At 43.4% G+C, this 19381-nt stretch overlaps 1 protein-coding gene across 5 annotated transcripts in view; it reads left to right on the top strand.

Moving 5' to 3' along the window:
- The first annotated feature begins 9145 nt into the window (after window positions 1-9145).
- DENND3 (DENN domain containing 3) overlaps window positions 9146-19381 on the top strand; it is a 41941-nt gene continuing 31705 nt past the window's right edge. The window contains exons 1-6 of one of the 5 annotated variants that reach the window (XM_060277573.1): window positions 9146-9164; window positions 10460-10641; window positions 15379-15658; window positions 17231-17346; window positions 18284-18423; window positions 19212-19323. In XM_060277573.1, the coding sequence (XP_060133556.1) occupies window positions 10558-10641; window positions 15379-15658; window positions 17231-17346; window positions 18284-18423; window positions 19212-19323 (732 nt within the window). In that variant the 5' untranslated portion in view covers window positions 9146-9164; window positions 10460-10557. Of the gene's footprint in view, window positions 9165-9342; window positions 9365-9462; window positions 10642-15378; window positions 15659-17230; window positions 17347-18283; window positions 18424-19211; window positions 19324-19381 lie in introns of those variants that run through there. The other 4 variants (XM_060277574.1, XM_035125223.2, XM_035125224.2 and 1 more) reach the window with 4 other exon arrangements.

Genomic DNA, 19381 nt, shown 5'->3' with positions numbered 1-19381 from the left:
GGACTTTTTCGCCTAGACAAAAGCTGAGTAAGAGGGGAAATGATAGGTTATAAAATTCTGCAAGGCATGGGGAGAGCAGATGTTTTTTTTACCTCTCTCTAGAACTCGTGGATGTCCAGCGAAGCTGAATGCTGGAAGATTCAGGAGAGGTAAAAGAACGTGCTTTTTCACAAAGCGCATAGTCAAACTAGGGGCCTTGCTCCTGCAGGAGGCAGTGAAGGGCACCACTTTGGCTTACTTTGAAAGAGGATGAAACAAAAGCATGGAGGAGGAGACTGCTAATTCTCTGCCCCTAATTGTCAGAGGCAGTAATGCTTCTGAATCCCAGCTGCTGGAAATCACAGGAGAGTGTGCTTTTTGTGCCTGAACCTTGCTTGCAGGTTTCCCATAGACACCTGGTTGGTCAGCAGAGGTGCCGACGTGCACTGAAGGTCAAGGGGGCCAGGTTTTGTGTGTGAGATCACATGTGTGACCTGCTCCAAATTACTATGCAATGGGATTCTGATATCTTTGAAGGAACAGCTTTCCTGCAAACTGCAGTGAGCAGCTGATTCAGAAGGTGGAGGTTTTAAAACTGTGTTTGGATGGTTATTTGCCAGTGATTCTTTAGTTGTGATTCCTACATGGCAGGGGGTTGGACCTGATGACCCTTGGGGTTCCTTCCAACTCTACAATTCTATGATTCTATAGAAAGGATAAGGTGATATTTTCCCATCCTGCCACTACTGTGCCCACACAATGCTGTCCAGTAAACTGATACTGAGTAGTCTACAGCTTTCTTCAGTTGAGACTCTAGAAAGATCTTAAGCAACACTTGGTAACTTGTCTGCTAAGTAATGGGGAATTTCTAGCCCTCCAGATGTTGCCCTCGCCCTCCTGGGCCATGGGCCATGCTGTTTGAGACTGATGGGAGTTGGAGTTCAACAACATCTGGAAGACACCAGGTTCCCCATCCTTGACTTAAGAGGATAAAATTGCTCATGCCTGTCTTGCTTCAGATACCACCATATTTGCAGAGCATTGTGGCATCTAAGTAACTTGAAAGCAGACTAAACTATTCTGCAAAGGAAGTCAATATTTGAGCCAATTTTGGGGGGAAATAATTTGCTGTGTGTTGGCACACATCCTATTCTTGCCCTGACCTTCTGGTGGTAAGTAGAGCAAAACCCAAGAGGAAGGAGGAAATGGCAAGATTTAAATAATGACACCATCTTAAAGTTTTTTTTTTACCTCACTGGGATCATCCCCAGAGCTTAGCAATGTTTCCAGGTGGGGCCTGGGATCTCTGACATGGCCAGTCTTATTTTGCACAGAGAAGACAACCCAAGTGAGAGGCAGGATGAGAAAATTCTGTTTGCATGTCCTGCCTTTCACCAGCTAAGGAGGCCAATGGAGGCTGCCTCCAAACCCTAGCGCCAACAGCATATCCGAACCTCTCAGCAGTCTGAGCAGTTCTGTTAGTTAAAACTCACTAAAATGACTGATGATTCTCAAAGTGGAGAAGGAAAGCTGGTCTTGGCCTCAGAATGTCAGTCAGCACCTTGAAGCGTGAAACACAATTGTGGCTTTTTCTGCTTTGGGGCAAATGACACAGCTGTTTTGCGGTTGTCCAGCGTGGCTGTGAACCAGGTTTATCCGGTTTTGTCTAGACCGCCGCATTCCGCTTGAGCGGAAACAAGAAATCTGTGTCACGCTTGTTACAGCCTCGTTTGCATGTGTCTACTGAAGCAAGCCCCCAACTAAATAAGCGATGGGGAACGTGATGTGCTGTGATCACGGGCTGATGACCACATTGTCTTGCTGCGTTCGGCTGAGCCATGTGGTTGCAGACTTTTCGGGGAAGAGACAGTGAGCGCGTTTTCATTGCGCTGCATTTGCTGGCCACTGGAAATGCTTGGAGTTAGTGACGTGTGAACATCTTTCTCCTTAGTGGCTACCCCAAAATTAACTAAAAATTAACATATGGTTGTTGCTGCCTCTGCAGCAATGATGGCAGCAGAAGCAAGCAATACATTCATTGGAGGCCAGATCTGCTGCCCCTGTGGATCGTGCCACCTGAGGCAGTCGCTTCACCTTGCCTCATGGGTGTGCCAGGCCTGACTAAATTGAACCTATGTGTTCAGTGTGCATGCACACGAAAGCTCATACCAATGACAAACTTAGTTGGTCTCTAAGGTGCTACTGGAAGGAATTTTTTTATTTTTTGTTTCGACTACGTCAGACCAACACGGCTACCTCCCTGTAACTAGTACTATGTGTTCAGAGGTTGTGTACCTGTGAACATAGACAGTGATAGGGCTGCCATCCTTCAAAAAGTGAAAATCCGAAAACAAAAGTTATTTGTTTGGGGTTGTGTTTTTTTTGCCAAAGTTGGACTGCCAATGTTTAAGATCATGTAAAATGACATTTGCCTGGCACCTGCTTCACATAATACAGGTGAAACTCGAAAAATTAGAATATTGTCGAAAAGTGCATTTATTTCAGTAATGCAACTTATTATTTTTTATTTTTCTTTTAATTTTTACAAATGCTTTCTTTTGGAAATTCCACAGTAATAAAACAAATAGTTACAATAATACAAAAATAAAAATAGATATCACTATTACGTTTCATTAATTACATTCCTTCTATAAATGACCCGCCTAACGACAAATAATTACAATTACAAGAAATAAAGGCTTAACATATCTTGCTTTGCATGTCATGCCTCTATCACATATATTGGTTTCACCTTTTAAGTTGCATTACTGAAATAAATGCACTTTTTGACGATATTCTGATTTTCTGAGTTTCACCTGTATAGGTAAAGGTAAAGGTAAAGGGACCCCTGACCATTAGGTCCAGTCGTGACTGACTCTGGGGTTGCGCGCTCATCTCACATTATTGGCCGAGGGCGTCACAGGGATTCGAACTGCCGACCTTCTGATCAGCAAGCCCTAGGCTCAGTGGTTTAACCACAGCGCCACCTGGGTCACCTGTATAGGCAGGTGGCTAAAAAGCTGTTCTATTATCTCAGGTTTTAATCAACACATTGCGGCTGTTTTGTTGCGCTGCTTTGGAACTGCTATTGTTACACGATGTATTGCTTTGGACTGTATTCTCTGTTTTATTGAATTTGTATGCAGCCATTTTACTGCATTATTATTATTATTATTATTTGAAATTATATACTGCCCTATACCCAGTGGTCTCAGGGCGGTTCACAGAATAAAATCAAGATATAAAACCACAAAATACATAATACATAGTAAAAATACATAATAAAAATAAAAATGACAACCCAATAACCCCACCCCAAAACACATTTCAAAAGGGCATAATGTAAACAATTTGAAATCATTATCGTCATCTGTAAATGCAAATTAGATATGGTTCAACAATCCTCAGGTCTTTCTGCAATCAGAGTGAGACTTCCTCCCCTGGCAGGAGGCTGAACATTTCAGTGCTGCAAGTAAATAATAATAATAATAAAATTCACCAGCCTTCCTTTTGAAGTCTGCTCTGTATGGCAATAACCTGGATCAAGGTGCAGAAAAGATGATCCTTGAGACAGCACTGGAGGAGCAGTAATAATGCTGATAACGAGGAACATCTCGAGGTTGCAAATAGCAATAAGGATGAGACCTCAAGGCTGTAGCAAGTGAAGTTTGGGAAAGTTTCCCACGTGTCAGAAAAAAGGACCCCCTAAATCAAAATGAATTCATTAAATGCAGTAGAATGGATGAAGGGAAAAGGCTAAGTAGGAAAAGGAAGATGAACAATGAAGTTTGTGATTAATAATTCACTTTATATGGATAGAAAAAGAAATTCACCTTGCTCTTTGATGAACTGGAAAAAAAATAACTGCAGGAAAGCTATGCATGAAATCGAGGAGAGGAAAGAGCCATGGGAAAAATATTGTGAATTTCAAAGAGCTTTTGAATTTGATTATTCAGTGTGAAAGTGCTTTAGAGAATAGAAATGAGCAAAATGGGAATGAGAGCTGCAGCTTTTTGTAAGGGAGTCAGTGGGTAGCCCTTGTTTTGTAAAGAAATATTTTAATACCTTCACATCCCACTTTTCTGTTCAGAAGTATAAAGTGGGTAATCATAAAAATGCATTAAAATAATAAAATATTACTGATCTAAAAACACAATATTAAAACAAGCAATTCGAAACAAAACAGCATTATAAACCACTACCAGGACACACAATTCCCTCACTAATGGTGCAAACCTAGGTGTGTGTACTCAGAAGTAAGCATCATTGAGATCAATGTATTCCAAGTAAGTGGGCATAGGCTTGCAACCAGCAAAAGCATGATGAAAATTGAAAGCAAACATGATGGCAGACATCTATTTGGAAGGTGTTAGGATCTTCTTCTTCTTTGGCGATCACTTGTAGCCAAGTAAGATTGTCTTCCATAAACACGGTTTTAACAATGAGTCTGTAAGTGACTGTGGGGGCCAATTCTGTGGATCCACACGTCCTTTCACAGTTGGGACATTGGTTTCTGGGCAGGAGTTGATCATGGTGTGGGTTTGCCAAGTGTGCCTTCCTCCTAGCACGTTTCTCCCTTGCGTCCTAAGTTCGAGTGTTTTCAAAGCCCATGACACCTTTGGCTATTCTCCAACTGAAGCGCTTGCAGGCCAGTGTTTTCCAGTTGTCAGTGTTTATACTACATTTTTCTTAGATTTGCCTTGAGAGAGTCTTTAAACCTCTTTTGTTGACCACCAACATTACGCTTTCCATTTTTAAGTTCGGAATAGAGTAGTTGCTTTGGAAGATGATAATCAGGCATCCGCACAACATGACCAGTCCAACGAAGTTGATGTTGAATAATCATTGGTGATCTTTGCTTCATCCAGTACACTGATATTAGTTCGCCTGTCTTCCCAAGTGATGTGTAAGATTTTTTTGCAGACACCGTTGATGGAATCTTTCGAGAAGTTGGAGATGGCGTTTGTAAGTGGTCCATGTTTCACAAGCATATAGTCAGGTTGGCAGTACAATAGCATTGTAAACAAGCATTTTGGTCCAGGGTCTCAGGAAGAGCTTTTTCCGAATATCTCTTACCCGATATCTTTTAAACTGCAGATGCCCGTAGTTGAACCCTTTGAATGCAAAGCTAGTCCTCCCAAATGGCGCTACTTGCAGATCCTCCCCACAGCTATAACCACTCTGTCCTCTGAACAAGACTTGTGCAGCATTTGAACCTGGCTGCATCAACAAATGATTGGACGAACCAGGGACTCTATCATGTTGGCACCCACAACAAAGAAGGCCTCCCTCCCTCTTCCTTTCCAAATGTGGTGGTGGGCCAAAGGGACCATGTGATAATGTATACCCCTGGAAATCCTGGAGCGCGTTTCTGTTAGAGAAGGTATGGTAACCCGTTACTTTATGAAACTGATGATTTTGCAAGTTGCCCCCCCCCCCAATGGGGCAGGAATACAGCTAATATGTGAATCACAAAGATGCAGCTCAAAGCTAGAACATAAGTTGCTACACTGTGCAAAGGGCTACACGTAACACAGGTTCCCAACATGCACACTAACACAATGTAACAGAAATTGGTGAGAATCAAACCTGAATCAGCATAAATTGCGAGTGCTTATTGTGCATGTGTATTGAACATAAAATGAGGTAATGATGTACATAATTGGTGAAAATTGAAATCCTTTGTTTGAAACTTTATAAATACCGTTGCCTGGACCACTGGGCGTGGCTGCAGTTTTACAGAACAATCCAACTGGCTGGAAGTCTGAAACCCCGGAAAGCTCTTTGCCAGGCCCAGTTGACAATACGAGATGGATCAGTATCGTGACTCTGTATAAGGCAGCTCTATGGGAAGCTGGCTTCAGACACTAGGCCCTTTGGCAGACCAAGTCTGCGCTACAAAGATATCTGTAAATGTGACATGAAGGTTGGCAACATCAACACTGCAGTGCGGGAATCTTGCATTTGACTTCAGTGCCTGGAGACATTCAGGTTGTGCATCCATAGCAGTGACCAGAGGAGGAATGACCGCTGGGAGGAGCGCAGAGAGAGAAAAATGACATGGTGCACCTGCAGCAGAACAACCGGACGCCTTCATCTGCCCCAGCTGCAACAAAACATGTCTCTCCTGTATCAGTCTCCTCAGCCGCAGCAGGTGCTGCAATCTTCCAACAGTTTGACTTCACCCCAAAAGGTGCACTCTTCCATTGTCTCTCGAGACAAATTGCCAACAAATAAGGCAGCTTTCTACTTTCCTATTGAGGGTCTGCGGCCCAGTCCAGTGCTCCATGAATGCTCCATTGTGCACCAAAATTGTAAGCCCCCTCCACTGAAGGGAATATGGCAACCTTTGTGAAAGGGAGAGCACCTTACATGCTTCAGAGTCTTTGAAACTTTGCCATTTGGACATTTGGATACAAATGTTGATTTGTATCTGATGATGCAGACTGTCAGTGCAAATGTAAATCTCATTCTCTGTGTTTCCCTCTGGAGACATCTCTCTATCTTTGTTTCCTTCCTGCTCAAGGTTTGAATTTAATCTGTTTTTACAAGGAATGTTTTTTATTGTCTCTTGCACCCACAATTCACATGCAATGCTGTACTTTGATTTAAACACAGCTCTCTTCCTTTTCCTAACATCATTTCTCACACAGAGAAAAACAGATGCAGGAAAGACAAAGACATTGTTTGGTATACTGTGTGAATCTGAACACCCAAATGCAGTGTTTTAAATATGCCAATTGGCTTGACGGCTGCAGCTTGCAATAACCTCCTCCAATAACCTTGTCATTCAGGCTTATCACAATTTATACATGTATTTGCCTTGACAGATTACACAACTAAGTCTGTTTGGTTCAGCTGACGTTATATGCATAAGGTGTACTACATAATAACTTCCAGAAAGGATAGGTTTGAGTTGCATGTTGATTATCTGAATGAGATGTGAATTTGGGCAAATAATCTAGCTCTGTTATTATGCAACCTTTGCAAGAACACGCACAGAGGCCTGTTTTAAAGTTGTGTATGGTTCCTCCCCCCCCCTCTTTTGCACACTGCCCCAAGAACTTTTGTTATGAGCGGCTGCATTAATTTAGCAAAGCAGGCATGGTGAACTTGTGGCTTTTCAGTTGTTGTTGAACTCCAATTCCCATCAGCCTCAGGCAGCATAATCAGTGTTCAGGGATGGGGGGAGCTGTGACAAATTTTGGAGGGCAACAGTTTCCTCTTCCCTTCCCTGCAGCAAATAAATAAGCAAACCCTGTACCCACTTTCCTGGGCGTAAGCCCTCAATAGAACTTGTATTGAGCTGTGGATGTATTATGAATAATATTGCCCTTCCCCCCCAAAAAGGAACATTTTCTTACTGTTTCAAATCTGCAATTGCTTCTTTCCACAGCGACTGGGGAAATTGTATTCTTTGCCATTTAGTAGCCTTATGCCTTGAGGAGGCCCGTCATCCAGTTCTACAGTTAATTCGGAACATAATAATAGAAATACAGATGTAGCCAACCAAGGGAAGGGGAACACTATTATTGCTTTTTCCACCAATTCATGAGCTGTTCTGATCATGGAACCGGTCTCCCATAATCCATTGTAGGAACAATTTGTTGTTATCGTTTAGTCGTGTCTGACTCAGAGCATGCCAGGCTAAGGTTACCAGATTTTTTTCAATGAATCCGGGGACACTTTTCAACTTCCTACTAAATAGACGGATTTTGTCAGGGGACTGATGTGTAAATCCCGGGACTGTCCCTGGCAAACGGGGACGTCTGGTAACCTTATGCCAGGCACTCCTGTCTTCCACTGCCTCCTGCAGCTTGGTCAAACTCATGTTCGTAGCTTCGAGAACACTGTCCAACCATCTCATTCTCTGTCGTCCCCTTCTCCTAGTGCCCTCCATCTTTCCCAACATCAGGGTCTTTTCCAGGGAGTCTTCTCTTCTCATGAGGTGGCCAAAGTATTGGAGCCTCAGCTTCAGGATCTGTCCTTCCAGTGAGCACTCAGGGCTGATTTCCTTCAGAATGGAGAGGTTTGATCTTCTTGCAGTCCACTCTCAAGAGTCTCCTTGTAGGAACAATAGCTACTGCTAATAGAGCAATTCTCAAGGTGCACTCTCAAAATAGAGCACTCTCAAGGTGCTGGAGGAGACTCTTGAGAGTCCCATGGACTGCAAGAAGATCAAACCTATCCATTCTGAAGGAAATCAGCCCTGAGTGCTCCCTGGAAGGACAGATCGTGAAGCTGAGGCTCCAATACTTTGGCCACCTCATGAGAAGAGAAGAATCCTTGGAAAAGACCCTGATGTTGGGAAAGATTGAGGGCACTAGGAGAAGGGGACGTCAGAGGACAAGATGGTTGGACAGTGTTCTCGAAGCCACGAACATGAGTTTGACCAAACTGCGGGAGGCAGTGGAGGACAGGAGTGCCTGGCGTTCTATGGTCCATGGGGTCACGAAGAGTCGGACATGACTAAACGACTAAACAACAACAACAAATAGAGCAATTGCGATGCCTTGTTTTTCACCTTTTAAACTTTGCCTGTTTGTTATAATTGTTCTTTCTGTTTTATATACATTATAAATGAAATAATAATAACAATAAACTTTACCAAAAAAAAGGAAGAAAAGGAAATGGTTGACATTTTAAAAAAAGCCAGTGGGGGGAACATTTCATGCTCCTGGGACATTCTGTAAACGCAGTTACTCCTCTGCAAACTGTTGTTAGCATTATTTTTAGAGCACTATCTTATAATGGATAACCTTTTTATTTCTGCTGAGGTGGGCAGCACTGTATCTATTTTAACTGGCCCTGAGCTTTTCAATGTTTGTTCATAATATTATTGGAAATTTGTAGTGTGTGAGAGTGAGTTTATGATGCATGAGCTTGCCCTGAATCCCTAAAAAGGCAGCCTGTCTCCTTCTCCTTCTTCTCCCCCCCCCTTGCCGCCCTCCTCCCCGACTTCCTGCCTCCGCGCCGCGGGCAGCCTCTCCCGCTCCTCCCCTGCTCGAGGGAAGCCGCCGCGGGACTCCGCCTCTCCCACGCGCTCCCTCCCTCCCACCCGCCGAGGCTTCCGCGAAGCCCGGGCAAGGGCGGCGGAGGGAGGGGGGAGTCCTAGCTGGAGGGACGCTGGCCTGGGGGACGGGGGGGGGCTGAGGGCGCCCCCTTCTCCCCGGCCGAGGAGTGGGGTGAGGGGAGCCGGCCCTTCTTCCTGGAAGGGGCCGTGTGTGTCTTCCACATCTTCCCCCTTTTAACTGGGCTGAGGAGAAAGTGGGGTGGGGTGGGGTGGGGTGGGCCCCGGGTGGGTGGGGTGGGGTGGGCCCCTCCCCATTTTTTTGCCACCGCACTTCACACTGAGGAGAAGCACCTCAGAGGCAGCTCTTTAGAGGTTTCTCCCGAATTATTTTTTGGGTTTTTTTTTTGCCTTCCCCATTTTGGAGGTGTCATTTTTCTTTTTTTGGGGGGGGGTATATTTTTGCTTCCCCCTTTTTGAGGGGGGTCTTTTTGAGGGGGGTGGGCACGAGCTCTCTAAACCGTTAAGTTGGGCCAAGGAAATATTGGGGAGAGAATGTCTCTCCCCTCCCCCATTTTCAAAACCACCGGGGCGTGTGTTTTCACCTTCTTTTTTTCATTTGTGTGTGTGTGTGTGCAATAAAACTGCTGGCACATTTGCAAAGCTAAGCGAGGTTCTGTATGGTTTCAAATTGGATGTTGTTGGGGGGGGGGGGCGACCATAGGTTGAGATTCCTGCATTGCAGGGGGTTGAACTAGATGACTTTCGGGGTCCCTTCCAACTCTCATAGTTAGATCCTATGATTCAGAGCCTCTGCAAATGGGCAGGTGGATGTCAGGAGAGCCACCTTAGAGAGGACTGCCCCCCCACTATTTTGGGGGTGTTTGGGAGCTGAGTTTGAAGTTAGGGCTATATGCCACCCCCAGTTTCCCAACGAAACCCCCTTCATTGGAGTGTTGTTTGAATGTGGTGAGCTGGCCAACACCTACCCCCTCCACAAATTTTAGGTCGGGTGAAGAAATCGGGACGAGGGAGCCCCCCCATCTCCCCTCCCCTTTGCTGACAATTTTGAGATAAAAAAAGAGGTGAGAAAGTGCACCCAAAGTAAGTGACAACCGCTTTCTTTCTCCTCCACCCCAGGGCGAGGAGGAGAGACTGAAGGCAAAACCCACCGCGCTCCTTTTATTCCTTATTTTGGGATCAAACTCCCCAGTTTTGTTGCAAAGGGTGCTTGGAGACAGAAGTGCCATAGTGTGAGATTTGCTGCTCCTTCAGGTGTCAACTTTCCCTTTGATCCCTTTCCCTGTTTGGTTTTTAACTTTTATCCAACCCTCTGAGCGAGGAGAGTTTTCAGAGGCTCCTCCCATAGCGGATGACACAGACCTCGTTTGTTTCTTTCCTTCTCGGAAGCCAGGAGGCTGCTGCCTTCACCTCCATTCTCCTCTTCCCTTTCCCCCCGCTCCTCTACAGGGGTGAAGGAACTGAACTTGGCTGCCCAGGGTCTGTGGGCTCCCTAGCCCTTCCTTCCGGCGGGTTCCTCGGCTTCTCCTTGGCTCCGTGCCCTTGCTATGGAAGATGTGCTTCCTTCCGCAGTGCTGGAGATCTGCCTGTTGGTCGGCGTCCCTAGAGAAAGGGCGAAGGAAATTTACCAGGTAAAAAGGGGAAAGGGACCTTTCACAGGGTTGGAGCAGTGGTTGGTGACTGCAGGAGAAATGGGGAAAGGTGGAACGAATTCCCTTCGCTTTCTATTCACCCTTGAGATCCGTTTTTTAAACCAGCGCGGCTGCATTTCTGTGCTATGTAACTGTACAAAGCTGTTAACGTGTTCTTGATGCATCGACAAACTGGTAAATCCACCCTGAGGCTGAAGGGAAAAAAAAAAACAGCAACAACACAGCTTCTTTCCCACAGATCCCCTTGTAAATACATAATAAATTGCAGGAGCTTAAGATTATCTTGCCTGTCTCACTAATTTGTCAACTTCCTCCTTTGGCCTTTGTTTACATCAGTTACAAACTTGGGGGCAGGTGAAGAAGACTTTTTAAAAAAAGTTTTATTTCCTTTTGCAAGGTGAGTGTGTGTGTTTTTGCAGATAAAAGAAAAGGAAAAGAAACAACCACAGCCACTTCCTAAGAGTTAAGATGTTGTGAAATGCCACTGTGCTTTAAAGTGGGCATGTCACCAGCCTGTGACGGTTCATTAGCATGCCGCAACACATTGCAGTATCTTAATCACCAAGCCCTTATGGTTTCCAGAGGGTTGGCTGTGTTGGTTGCTTGCAGGAGAAACACACACCAAGAGTCTTGTGGGACTTTAAAGACAAATAAGCTTATTTTTCATAAGCTTTTGTAGACTTATTTACTTCATCAGAGGTATCCTCCCTCCAAATTGCCTAGTATGTTGCTGTTTTCTTTTCTGATGAGGGCTATTTAAGCAGAACAACTCATTTGTTGAACAACTATCTTCCATCTGAACTGGTTACAAGTTGTTCTAAAAGTGGATCCACAGCTCCTTTGTTGGTGGGGAGAGTTTGTGTGAGGAATGACAACGACTATTTGGCATTGTGACGTTTGTGTGGTCTCTAAAGTAGGGTTAAATATTTTTATATTTTTTTTTAAAAAATTGTACAGTAGCACCTTAGAGACCAACTAAGTTTGTTCTAGGGATGCTGGTGGTGCTGTGGTATAAACCACTGAGTCTTGGGCTTGCTGATTGGAAGGTCAGCGGTTTAATTCCCTACGACGGGGTGAACTCCCATTGTTCAGGCCGGTAAAGCAAGATGAGCGCCGCAACCCCAGAGTCGTTCGCGACTGGACTTAACTGTCAGGGGTCCTTTACCTTTTAAGTTTGTTCTGGGTATAGCTTATACCTAGAACAAACTTAGTTGGTCTTTAAGGTGCTACTGGACATTTTTTTAATATTTATTATGACTGCGTCAGACCAACACGGCTACCTAAAGGTAAAGGTAAAGGGGCCCCTGACCATCAGGTCCAGTCGTGTCCGACTCTGGGGTTGCGGCGCTCATCTCGCTCTATTGGCCGAGGGAGCCGGCGTTTGTCCGCAGACAGCTTCCGGGCCATGTGGCCAGCATGACAAAGCTGCTTCTGGCGAACCAGAGCACAGCACGGAAACGCCGTTTACCTTCCTGCCGGAGCGGTCCCTATTTATCTACTTGCACTTTGATGTGCTTTCGAACTGCTAGGTGGGCAGGAGCTGGGACCGAGCAACGGGAGCTCACCCCGTCGCGGGGATTAGAACCACCGACCTTCTGATCGGCAAGCCCTAGGCTCTGTGGTTTAACCCACAGCGCCACCTGGGTCCTACCTGAATCTAAAGTAGGGTGTCACTCATATGACCAGGGTGTCAAGCTGATTTGCTGTATTACCCACTGAAAACTGCAATATGATTTTGATAAGTACTCTTTTGGTTTCCAACTCCCCTTGCATGCTTGGGCAGTTATATGAAACATCCTTGCCATTTAAATCTTTCTTTTTTCATCGACTGAAAGCTACCCCCATTGCCAGCTGTTCAGCCCATGGCCAGACTGGGAATGGGGAACAGCTGGTAGGCATGCTGATAGCCATTGGCAGGTCTGCCCCCTTGCCCCAGGGAAGGGCATTGCTCCCTGATCCTGAAGGCGGTTTAATAATTTGCCTAGAGCGGGGGTAACCCAAGGGGATTCCCACCATCTGTGGCTGGGGCTGATGGGAGCTGGAGTTCAGCAACATTTTGGGGGGCACCGTCTGACATAGAGTGTGATGGAGTGGTGTGGGCACTTTCCATAGAAGACTTCTTCCTATGGGTCAGTTTCGGCAGAATGAACTGGTTGCAAAATAGCATGCTTAGTTTGTTTCGCCACCGACATCTTACGAAATGACTTCTTCGGTAGAATGAACTAGATGAAGATCAACGTGCTTAGAAGATTTTATTTGGTTTTATTGGTTGATAATGGTCATGCTTTGCATAAAATTGAAAGAAAAATGTCTTGAAGCAAGATAGATTTAAGGGTGTCGCAAGTTCCTGAGAAACAGGCATAGAATCTGTATTAGGTTAGGATTTCTTGACTTAAGCTTCCAATAATGTTAACTACTAGACCAGGCATAGGCAAACTCGGCCCTCCAGATATTTGGGACTACAACTCCCATCATCCCTGACCACTGGTCCTGTTAGCTAGGGGTGATGGGAGTTGTAGTCCCAAAACATCTGGAGAGCCATGTTTGCCTAAGCCTGTACTAGACCAAGTCTTAACCGTTTCAGACTTGGGGGGCCATCTTTAACCTAGATGCACGTTTGGGGACCCATTTCTTAATATATATTTTTTTACCATATATTTCTGTGCCATGACTCCGTTACCTCTGAACATGCAAGTTTCATTCAGCTGTCACTGGTAATAGCCACTGATGAACCACTGATGAAACTATTCTCCACAAACTTATCTAATGCACTTTCAAAGCTAGTAGACAACATCTTGTGGAAGGAAATGCCATAAATTATTTATTTCAAAGTAAATTAATTAATTCAAAAGGCATATTCTTTGTTTCCAAAAACAAGTTTGTAAGATGCAGTTTGGACTGCAGGTGCTTTTGTAAAAATGCAAGTGTACTTTGAACAAGCAACTTAATAAAAAGATTTTTGATTACGCCAGGACATCACTTCGTGAGCAGACCATAGCCCCAGAAACTTTGGGAAAAAATGAACTGTGTACTAAATGCCCTACATATCAGCAGACCGGCATTGCTTGATCAGTGTATTGACACAAACATTTTAGTTTGTATATGTACTTTGAAGCTGGGACAGGTTTCTGCATTGGGCTGCTACCGAGAGATGAGACTTGAAGTCCTGAGCAGGATAGTAAAGCAATAACTTTTTGGAAGACCTGAGTATGAAGAATTCTTCTTCCAGGTTCAGTGTCTCTCAAGATTTGTGATGCATTTGCTAGTCATACATTGGATGCCCAGCTGTGACAATAGGGACACTTGTCTGGTGATGATAATTGTTTAGAATGGTCAGGATTTTTGGTTTGTGTTTCAGAGCTTGAGTTATTTTCTGGGTACGGTAATCTTTCATCTCCTAGGCCTGAACAGGGGGCAAAACATTACCGGGGGTAGTGGGAGTCAGTTGGGGGGTTTGGTTTGACACTGAACCCCTTAATGCTTAAACTTTAAAGGAACTACTTAATATTAATTGAGAATTAGCAGTCTGCTGCTAAAAGATATTCAGCATGAACTAAACTCCAGTGAGGAATTCTCATTGCGTGGCAAGGCCCCAGACCCCCAGGTCCCTCCGAAATAAATACACAAACACAAGTATATTGGGTTAATGGGATAAATAAAGCCACAACTTTATTGGTTGCAGATCTGAGCGGTTTGTGGCTTAGGCAATTGGGTGAAGCAAGACTTTAAGAAGCATCTTCATTGATTGCTAAAGACACCTCTTTACCATTGCTTTTTGATACCCGGGGTGTCTATTTTTAGGGCCCACCATATTTTTGTGATGGTAAATTGTTTTGAACTGCTTTTAACATTGTGATAGGGAGCTGGATATGTTTAGCCTGGAGAAGAGAAGGTTAAGGGGTGATATGATAGCCATGTTCAAATATATAAAAGGATGTCATATAGAAGAGGGTGAAAGGTTGTTTTCTGCTGCTCCAGAGAAGCGGACACGGAGCAATGGATTCAAGCTACAAGAAAGAAGATTCCACCTCAACATTAGGAAGAACTTCCTGACAGTAAGAGCTGTTTGGCAGTGGAATTTGCTACCAAGGAGTGTGGTGGAGTCTCCTTCTTTGGAGGTCTTTAAGCAGAGGCTTGACAGGCATATGTCAAGAATGCTTTGATGGTGTTTCCTGCTTGGCAGGGGGTTGGACTGGATGGCCCTTGTGGTCTCTTCCAACTCTATGAATCTATGATTTAATTGCTGTAACCCGCCCTGGGATCTTAAGTTGAAAGGTAGGTAACAAATTGAAATAATAATGCTCCTAATATTTCAGTTAATGTGCATTATTAATTCTTGAAGAAAGAACTGCCAGCGAAAAACTGCCCGATGGACTTTTGCACCTAGTTAAATGCTCTTGGCTTTAATTTTGAACTAGTAGACTTAGAATTTGTTTACTTGGAGGTACAATTCAACAGGTACAGTAGAATTTAGTATCGGATAAGTGTGCGGAGAGCGCCATGTACAAAATGAAGATAATACATTACTGAAGAAGTAATTATTTGCCAAACGTTAGTAACATTCTTTATTAAAATATTGTTTTAGCAAAGGTCAGTTGTTTCATAACAAAAATAAATTGCTGCTAAGTACTGTAATAACAGAAGTAAATTTCTAAATGTGAACCATCATTTGGTGACAAAATACAGTAAGAATTGTTATTATTTTATTGTTTTTAGGTTGCTCAAAGACATGACCCAAGAAGCACCCCTCCCTTCGAACCAGAAGTTCTTTCTGTTTTTGTCCCTCCATTCATCAGCAGAGAGGAGTTGCAAACCACAAATATAAATAGTAATGCATTCAATAAAGGGAAACGGCGTTCTTTTCGGAAAAAGAAAGAGAAATCCAAGATTGACACTGCGAGAGTTCTGAATGGAGCCCATAAAATTCCAGAGACTGAAGATATTACCATCCCTATAGACATTGACCTTAACGGATTGCCACAGCTTTGCTTTCCAGGTAATGTGAGCCCCTGTCATTTCAATAATCAGTTTCATGTCTGTTCACGGATAGGATCAATACTGATGCATAAAAGCAGGGGACTTGTTGTGCTTCTGGAAAAGTGGGAATCATTTTATTGATGATAGATAGATACAGTGATTTTTTTCCATAAAAAATGTTTAGGGGTACTCTCATTTTCACTCAAGAGAATCACCATTTTATAGTTTAAATCGGGAAAAATAAATTCAGTAAATGGACAAAAGTACAAAGATTCTCAGAATAGGGGTATGTGTAACCCTGCGTCCCCCCAGAAAGAAAGCACTGGATAGAGAGATGATAGAGATAGATAGGTAGATAGGTAGATAGGTAGATAGGTAGATAGGTAGATAGGTAGATAGGTAGATAGGTAGATAGGTAGATAGATGATAGATAGATAGATAGATAGATAGATAGATAGATAGATAGAGTGGTGCCTCCACTTACAAATAACTCTACTTACAAATGTTTCTACTTACGAATGGAGTTCCGTCCACCATCTTGGATGCAGTTTAGATAGGATTTTTTCTACTTACGAATTTTTAGATAGGGTTGCTTCTACTTATGAATTTTTTCTCCCAATGCATTCCTATGGGATTCGACTTACAATTTTTTTCGACTTACAAATGTGCGTTCGGAACGCATTAAATTCGTAAGTAGAGGTACCACTGTAGATAGATAGATCATGCATTAGAATCTAAGGGCTGGGTTAACATGATTATCTAACCAATGATTCCTATTCTGATTCTGGGCTACTGTGTATAACTCTCACCCCCATGCAGACAGTATAAGCTGTATCTCGGCTACAAGAGAAAAATATGCCATACTGAGAAAATCTTAAGAGCGAAAACGCTGCCACTCTGGGTAGTATTTAAATAGGCTAAATAAATTTGATTGAGTAAGGCTGTGATCCTTTGGTCCCTGGAGGGGGGGGGTGTTCCAAGGGCCGTGGGATGTTTTAGATTTCCCTCTCTGAGAGCAGAGAGAGAGAGGTGAGTCCTTCTGAGGCTGCTCCCTGGCAATGTGGCAACCTTTGTGACCTCTGCCAGCGGTCTGTGCAGATGTTGAACATCTGTGCTGGGGGAAGATCACGGGAAGGCATGGATCCAAAGGATCTGCGTCCTTTCTTTTCCCCAGCTTGGGAAAACAAACAACACCACTTGAACTGTCTCGTGTATTCTTGGAAGCGATGTTGCCTTTGCATTTAAAATACAAACCTCAGGAAAGGGAGAGGAATGCCACTGTATCTGCCTTTCTGACCTACCATCGTTGTTGTTGTTGTTGCCACTGTAGGCCCAGCAGGGCTGTGGGTTCAACAATTTGTCCATCCTTAACCCCTGTTTGGATTGCTCTGCCCAGGAAGTTGATTTGGTCAACCTTCCTTATTTCACTCCTGGGACCAGTTTTCAGGGTCTGCAAATATGTGCACTGTATTTATTATTATTATTATTAAAATATATATATTGCCCTTCATCTGAAGATGGCAATTCGTAACTGTGTTCACTACTGCTTTTATTAGTGCTGTGCCTTACAATATGCTCATCTCATTTGCAGGTGGATTTAATATAGCGTTGGAATCCACGGAAGACCGCATCCATTTCCTTGTTTTCACCGACGTCTGTGGTAACAGAACGTATGGTGTTGTCGCACAGTATCACCGGCCTATGCAAGTAGGTTGTTTAGCCTGCTGCTGTGCTCCTAATCCAACAATGCTGAGTTGATGCTGAGTTGATCATTTGCAAACGCTGACCATTCTCAAAATTAGTCATCTAGTGTCTGTATCTTTAGCTACTGCTAAGTTCTTACAGTTCAGGGCATACCTCTCTGAAGAAGAAGACCCAGCAGAGTTCTTGATTGTGAGTTCTAGTCACAGATATAACTAGGGTGAATGCTTTAGACTTTGTCAACTCAGGTAACTTGTTCTTAACATGCGACCATAAACCTGTAGGGTGGTTTTTGGAAGCAGAACATGGGAATTCCCCAAAGAATATGACACTGTATAACACTGGTCCTGAAAGACTCCCAGTATGTTGGCACATAATTCAAAGTGTTGGTGCTGGCCTTTAAAGCCCTAAACAGCCTCGGTCCAGTATACCTGAAGGAGTATCTTCACCCCCATCGTTCAGCCTGAACACTGAGGTTCAGCTCCGAGAGCCTTCTGGCGGTTCCCTCCCTGTGAGAAGTGAGGTTACAGGGAACCAGGCAGAGGGCCTCCTTGGTAGTGGTGCCCACCCTGTGGAATGCCCTCCCATCAGGTGTTAAGGAAACATTCAACTATCTGACTTTTAGAAGACATCTGAAGGCAGCCCTGTTTAGGGAAGCTTTCAATGTTTGATGTTGTTGTTGTTGTTGTTGATGATGATGATGATCAGAGCCGCCCAGAGTGGCTGGAGAAACCCAGCCAGATGGGCAGGGTATAAATAATAAATTATTTATTAATTCTTATTATTATAGAATTAGAATGGGTCTTGAGTGCCTAATATGCACTGCAATGTGAGGGTTCTTAAAGTCAACATTATGTCCTGTATTTTGTACATGCGCTTCTGGGTTTTCCAAAACTGAAATTTTTTGACAAATGGCCTAAAGTAACATGCAGTTTTCTTGTAGGATGCTCACATCTTCTATAACGGGCAAGCTTCTTGGGAAACGGCAAAGAGCTCTAGATCTGCTTCCTACTTTGTGCCATTTGCAGTGTGCGTCATATCTAGGTATCCCTACTTCAATGCCCTCAAAGACTGTCTGTCTTGGTAAGGATTATGATCTAAGCTACTTCGATGACAGTAACGTTTATTTGTTACAGAAGCTGTCGAAATATGCTGTAACACAGTAAGAGAGCTTTTAGTGACCAATTACAATCATTGGGAGGCAAAGGAAGCCAAATTAAGGCAGCAGATTCACCTATTTGTAGACAGCGCTGCAGCATTTTGCTTGAATGGTCTCTGTCTTCACATCGGTGTGGAATTTATTTTAAAACTGTCCTTCCAAGTAGGTTTGCAGATTGGAAGGAAAGTATGCTCCCAACAGGTAGTCGAAGGCAGTGCTATAATGAATGAATGTCCTTATAGGTGGAAATTAATTGGGTTCCCTGTGTTCAGAACTGCACTTAAAATGTATTTCTTTCAACAGTTATTCAGAGGTTAGTGATGGTTGTAAGCATGGATTTAGTCTGTTGCAGTTACGTATATTGTGATGCATTTTGATTTATTTAACAAAATTTATATACTGTGCCACTTACTCAAGCTAAAGACAATCTAAAATATTCATTAAAAAAACTGATGAAAACAAGGTGCATATTTGATACATTTAAAATATATATCTAAATATATATTTTAAAAATATATCTACTATATATTTTGCTGGAGCAAAGCAGTTCTTAGCAGGCACCGAAAACAACACAAAGAATGAATGCAGTAAGTTGATGGATATATACTGTACAGAAGAAAACATACTTTGAAGGAATGAGATTTTTACTAAAAAAAGTAATTTTGCCTTCTACTGACATATGCTTCACTTCTGTTGCCTTTTTTTATTTCAGCTTATTGGCACAGTTGAAGTCTTACAAGGAATTAGATGTTGATAACTATATAAAAGAATTCGCTGCCAAACTTTGTTTAATCCCCACTCCTCCTCCAGGACCTCTGCACTTGGTAATTCTACAAGATTCTACATTTAATGCTGCTGTATATTAGTTTCCTTAGTGTTTGT

Source organism: Zootoca vivipara, chromosome 8 (genome assembly GCF_963506605.1).
Source record: "Zootoca vivipara chromosome 8, rZooViv1.1, whole genome shotgun sequence".
NCBI lineage: Eukaryota > Metazoa > Chordata > Lepidosauria > Squamata > Lacertidae > Zootoca > Zootoca vivipara.
This window is presented reverse-complemented; position numbering and strand designations above follow the sequence as displayed.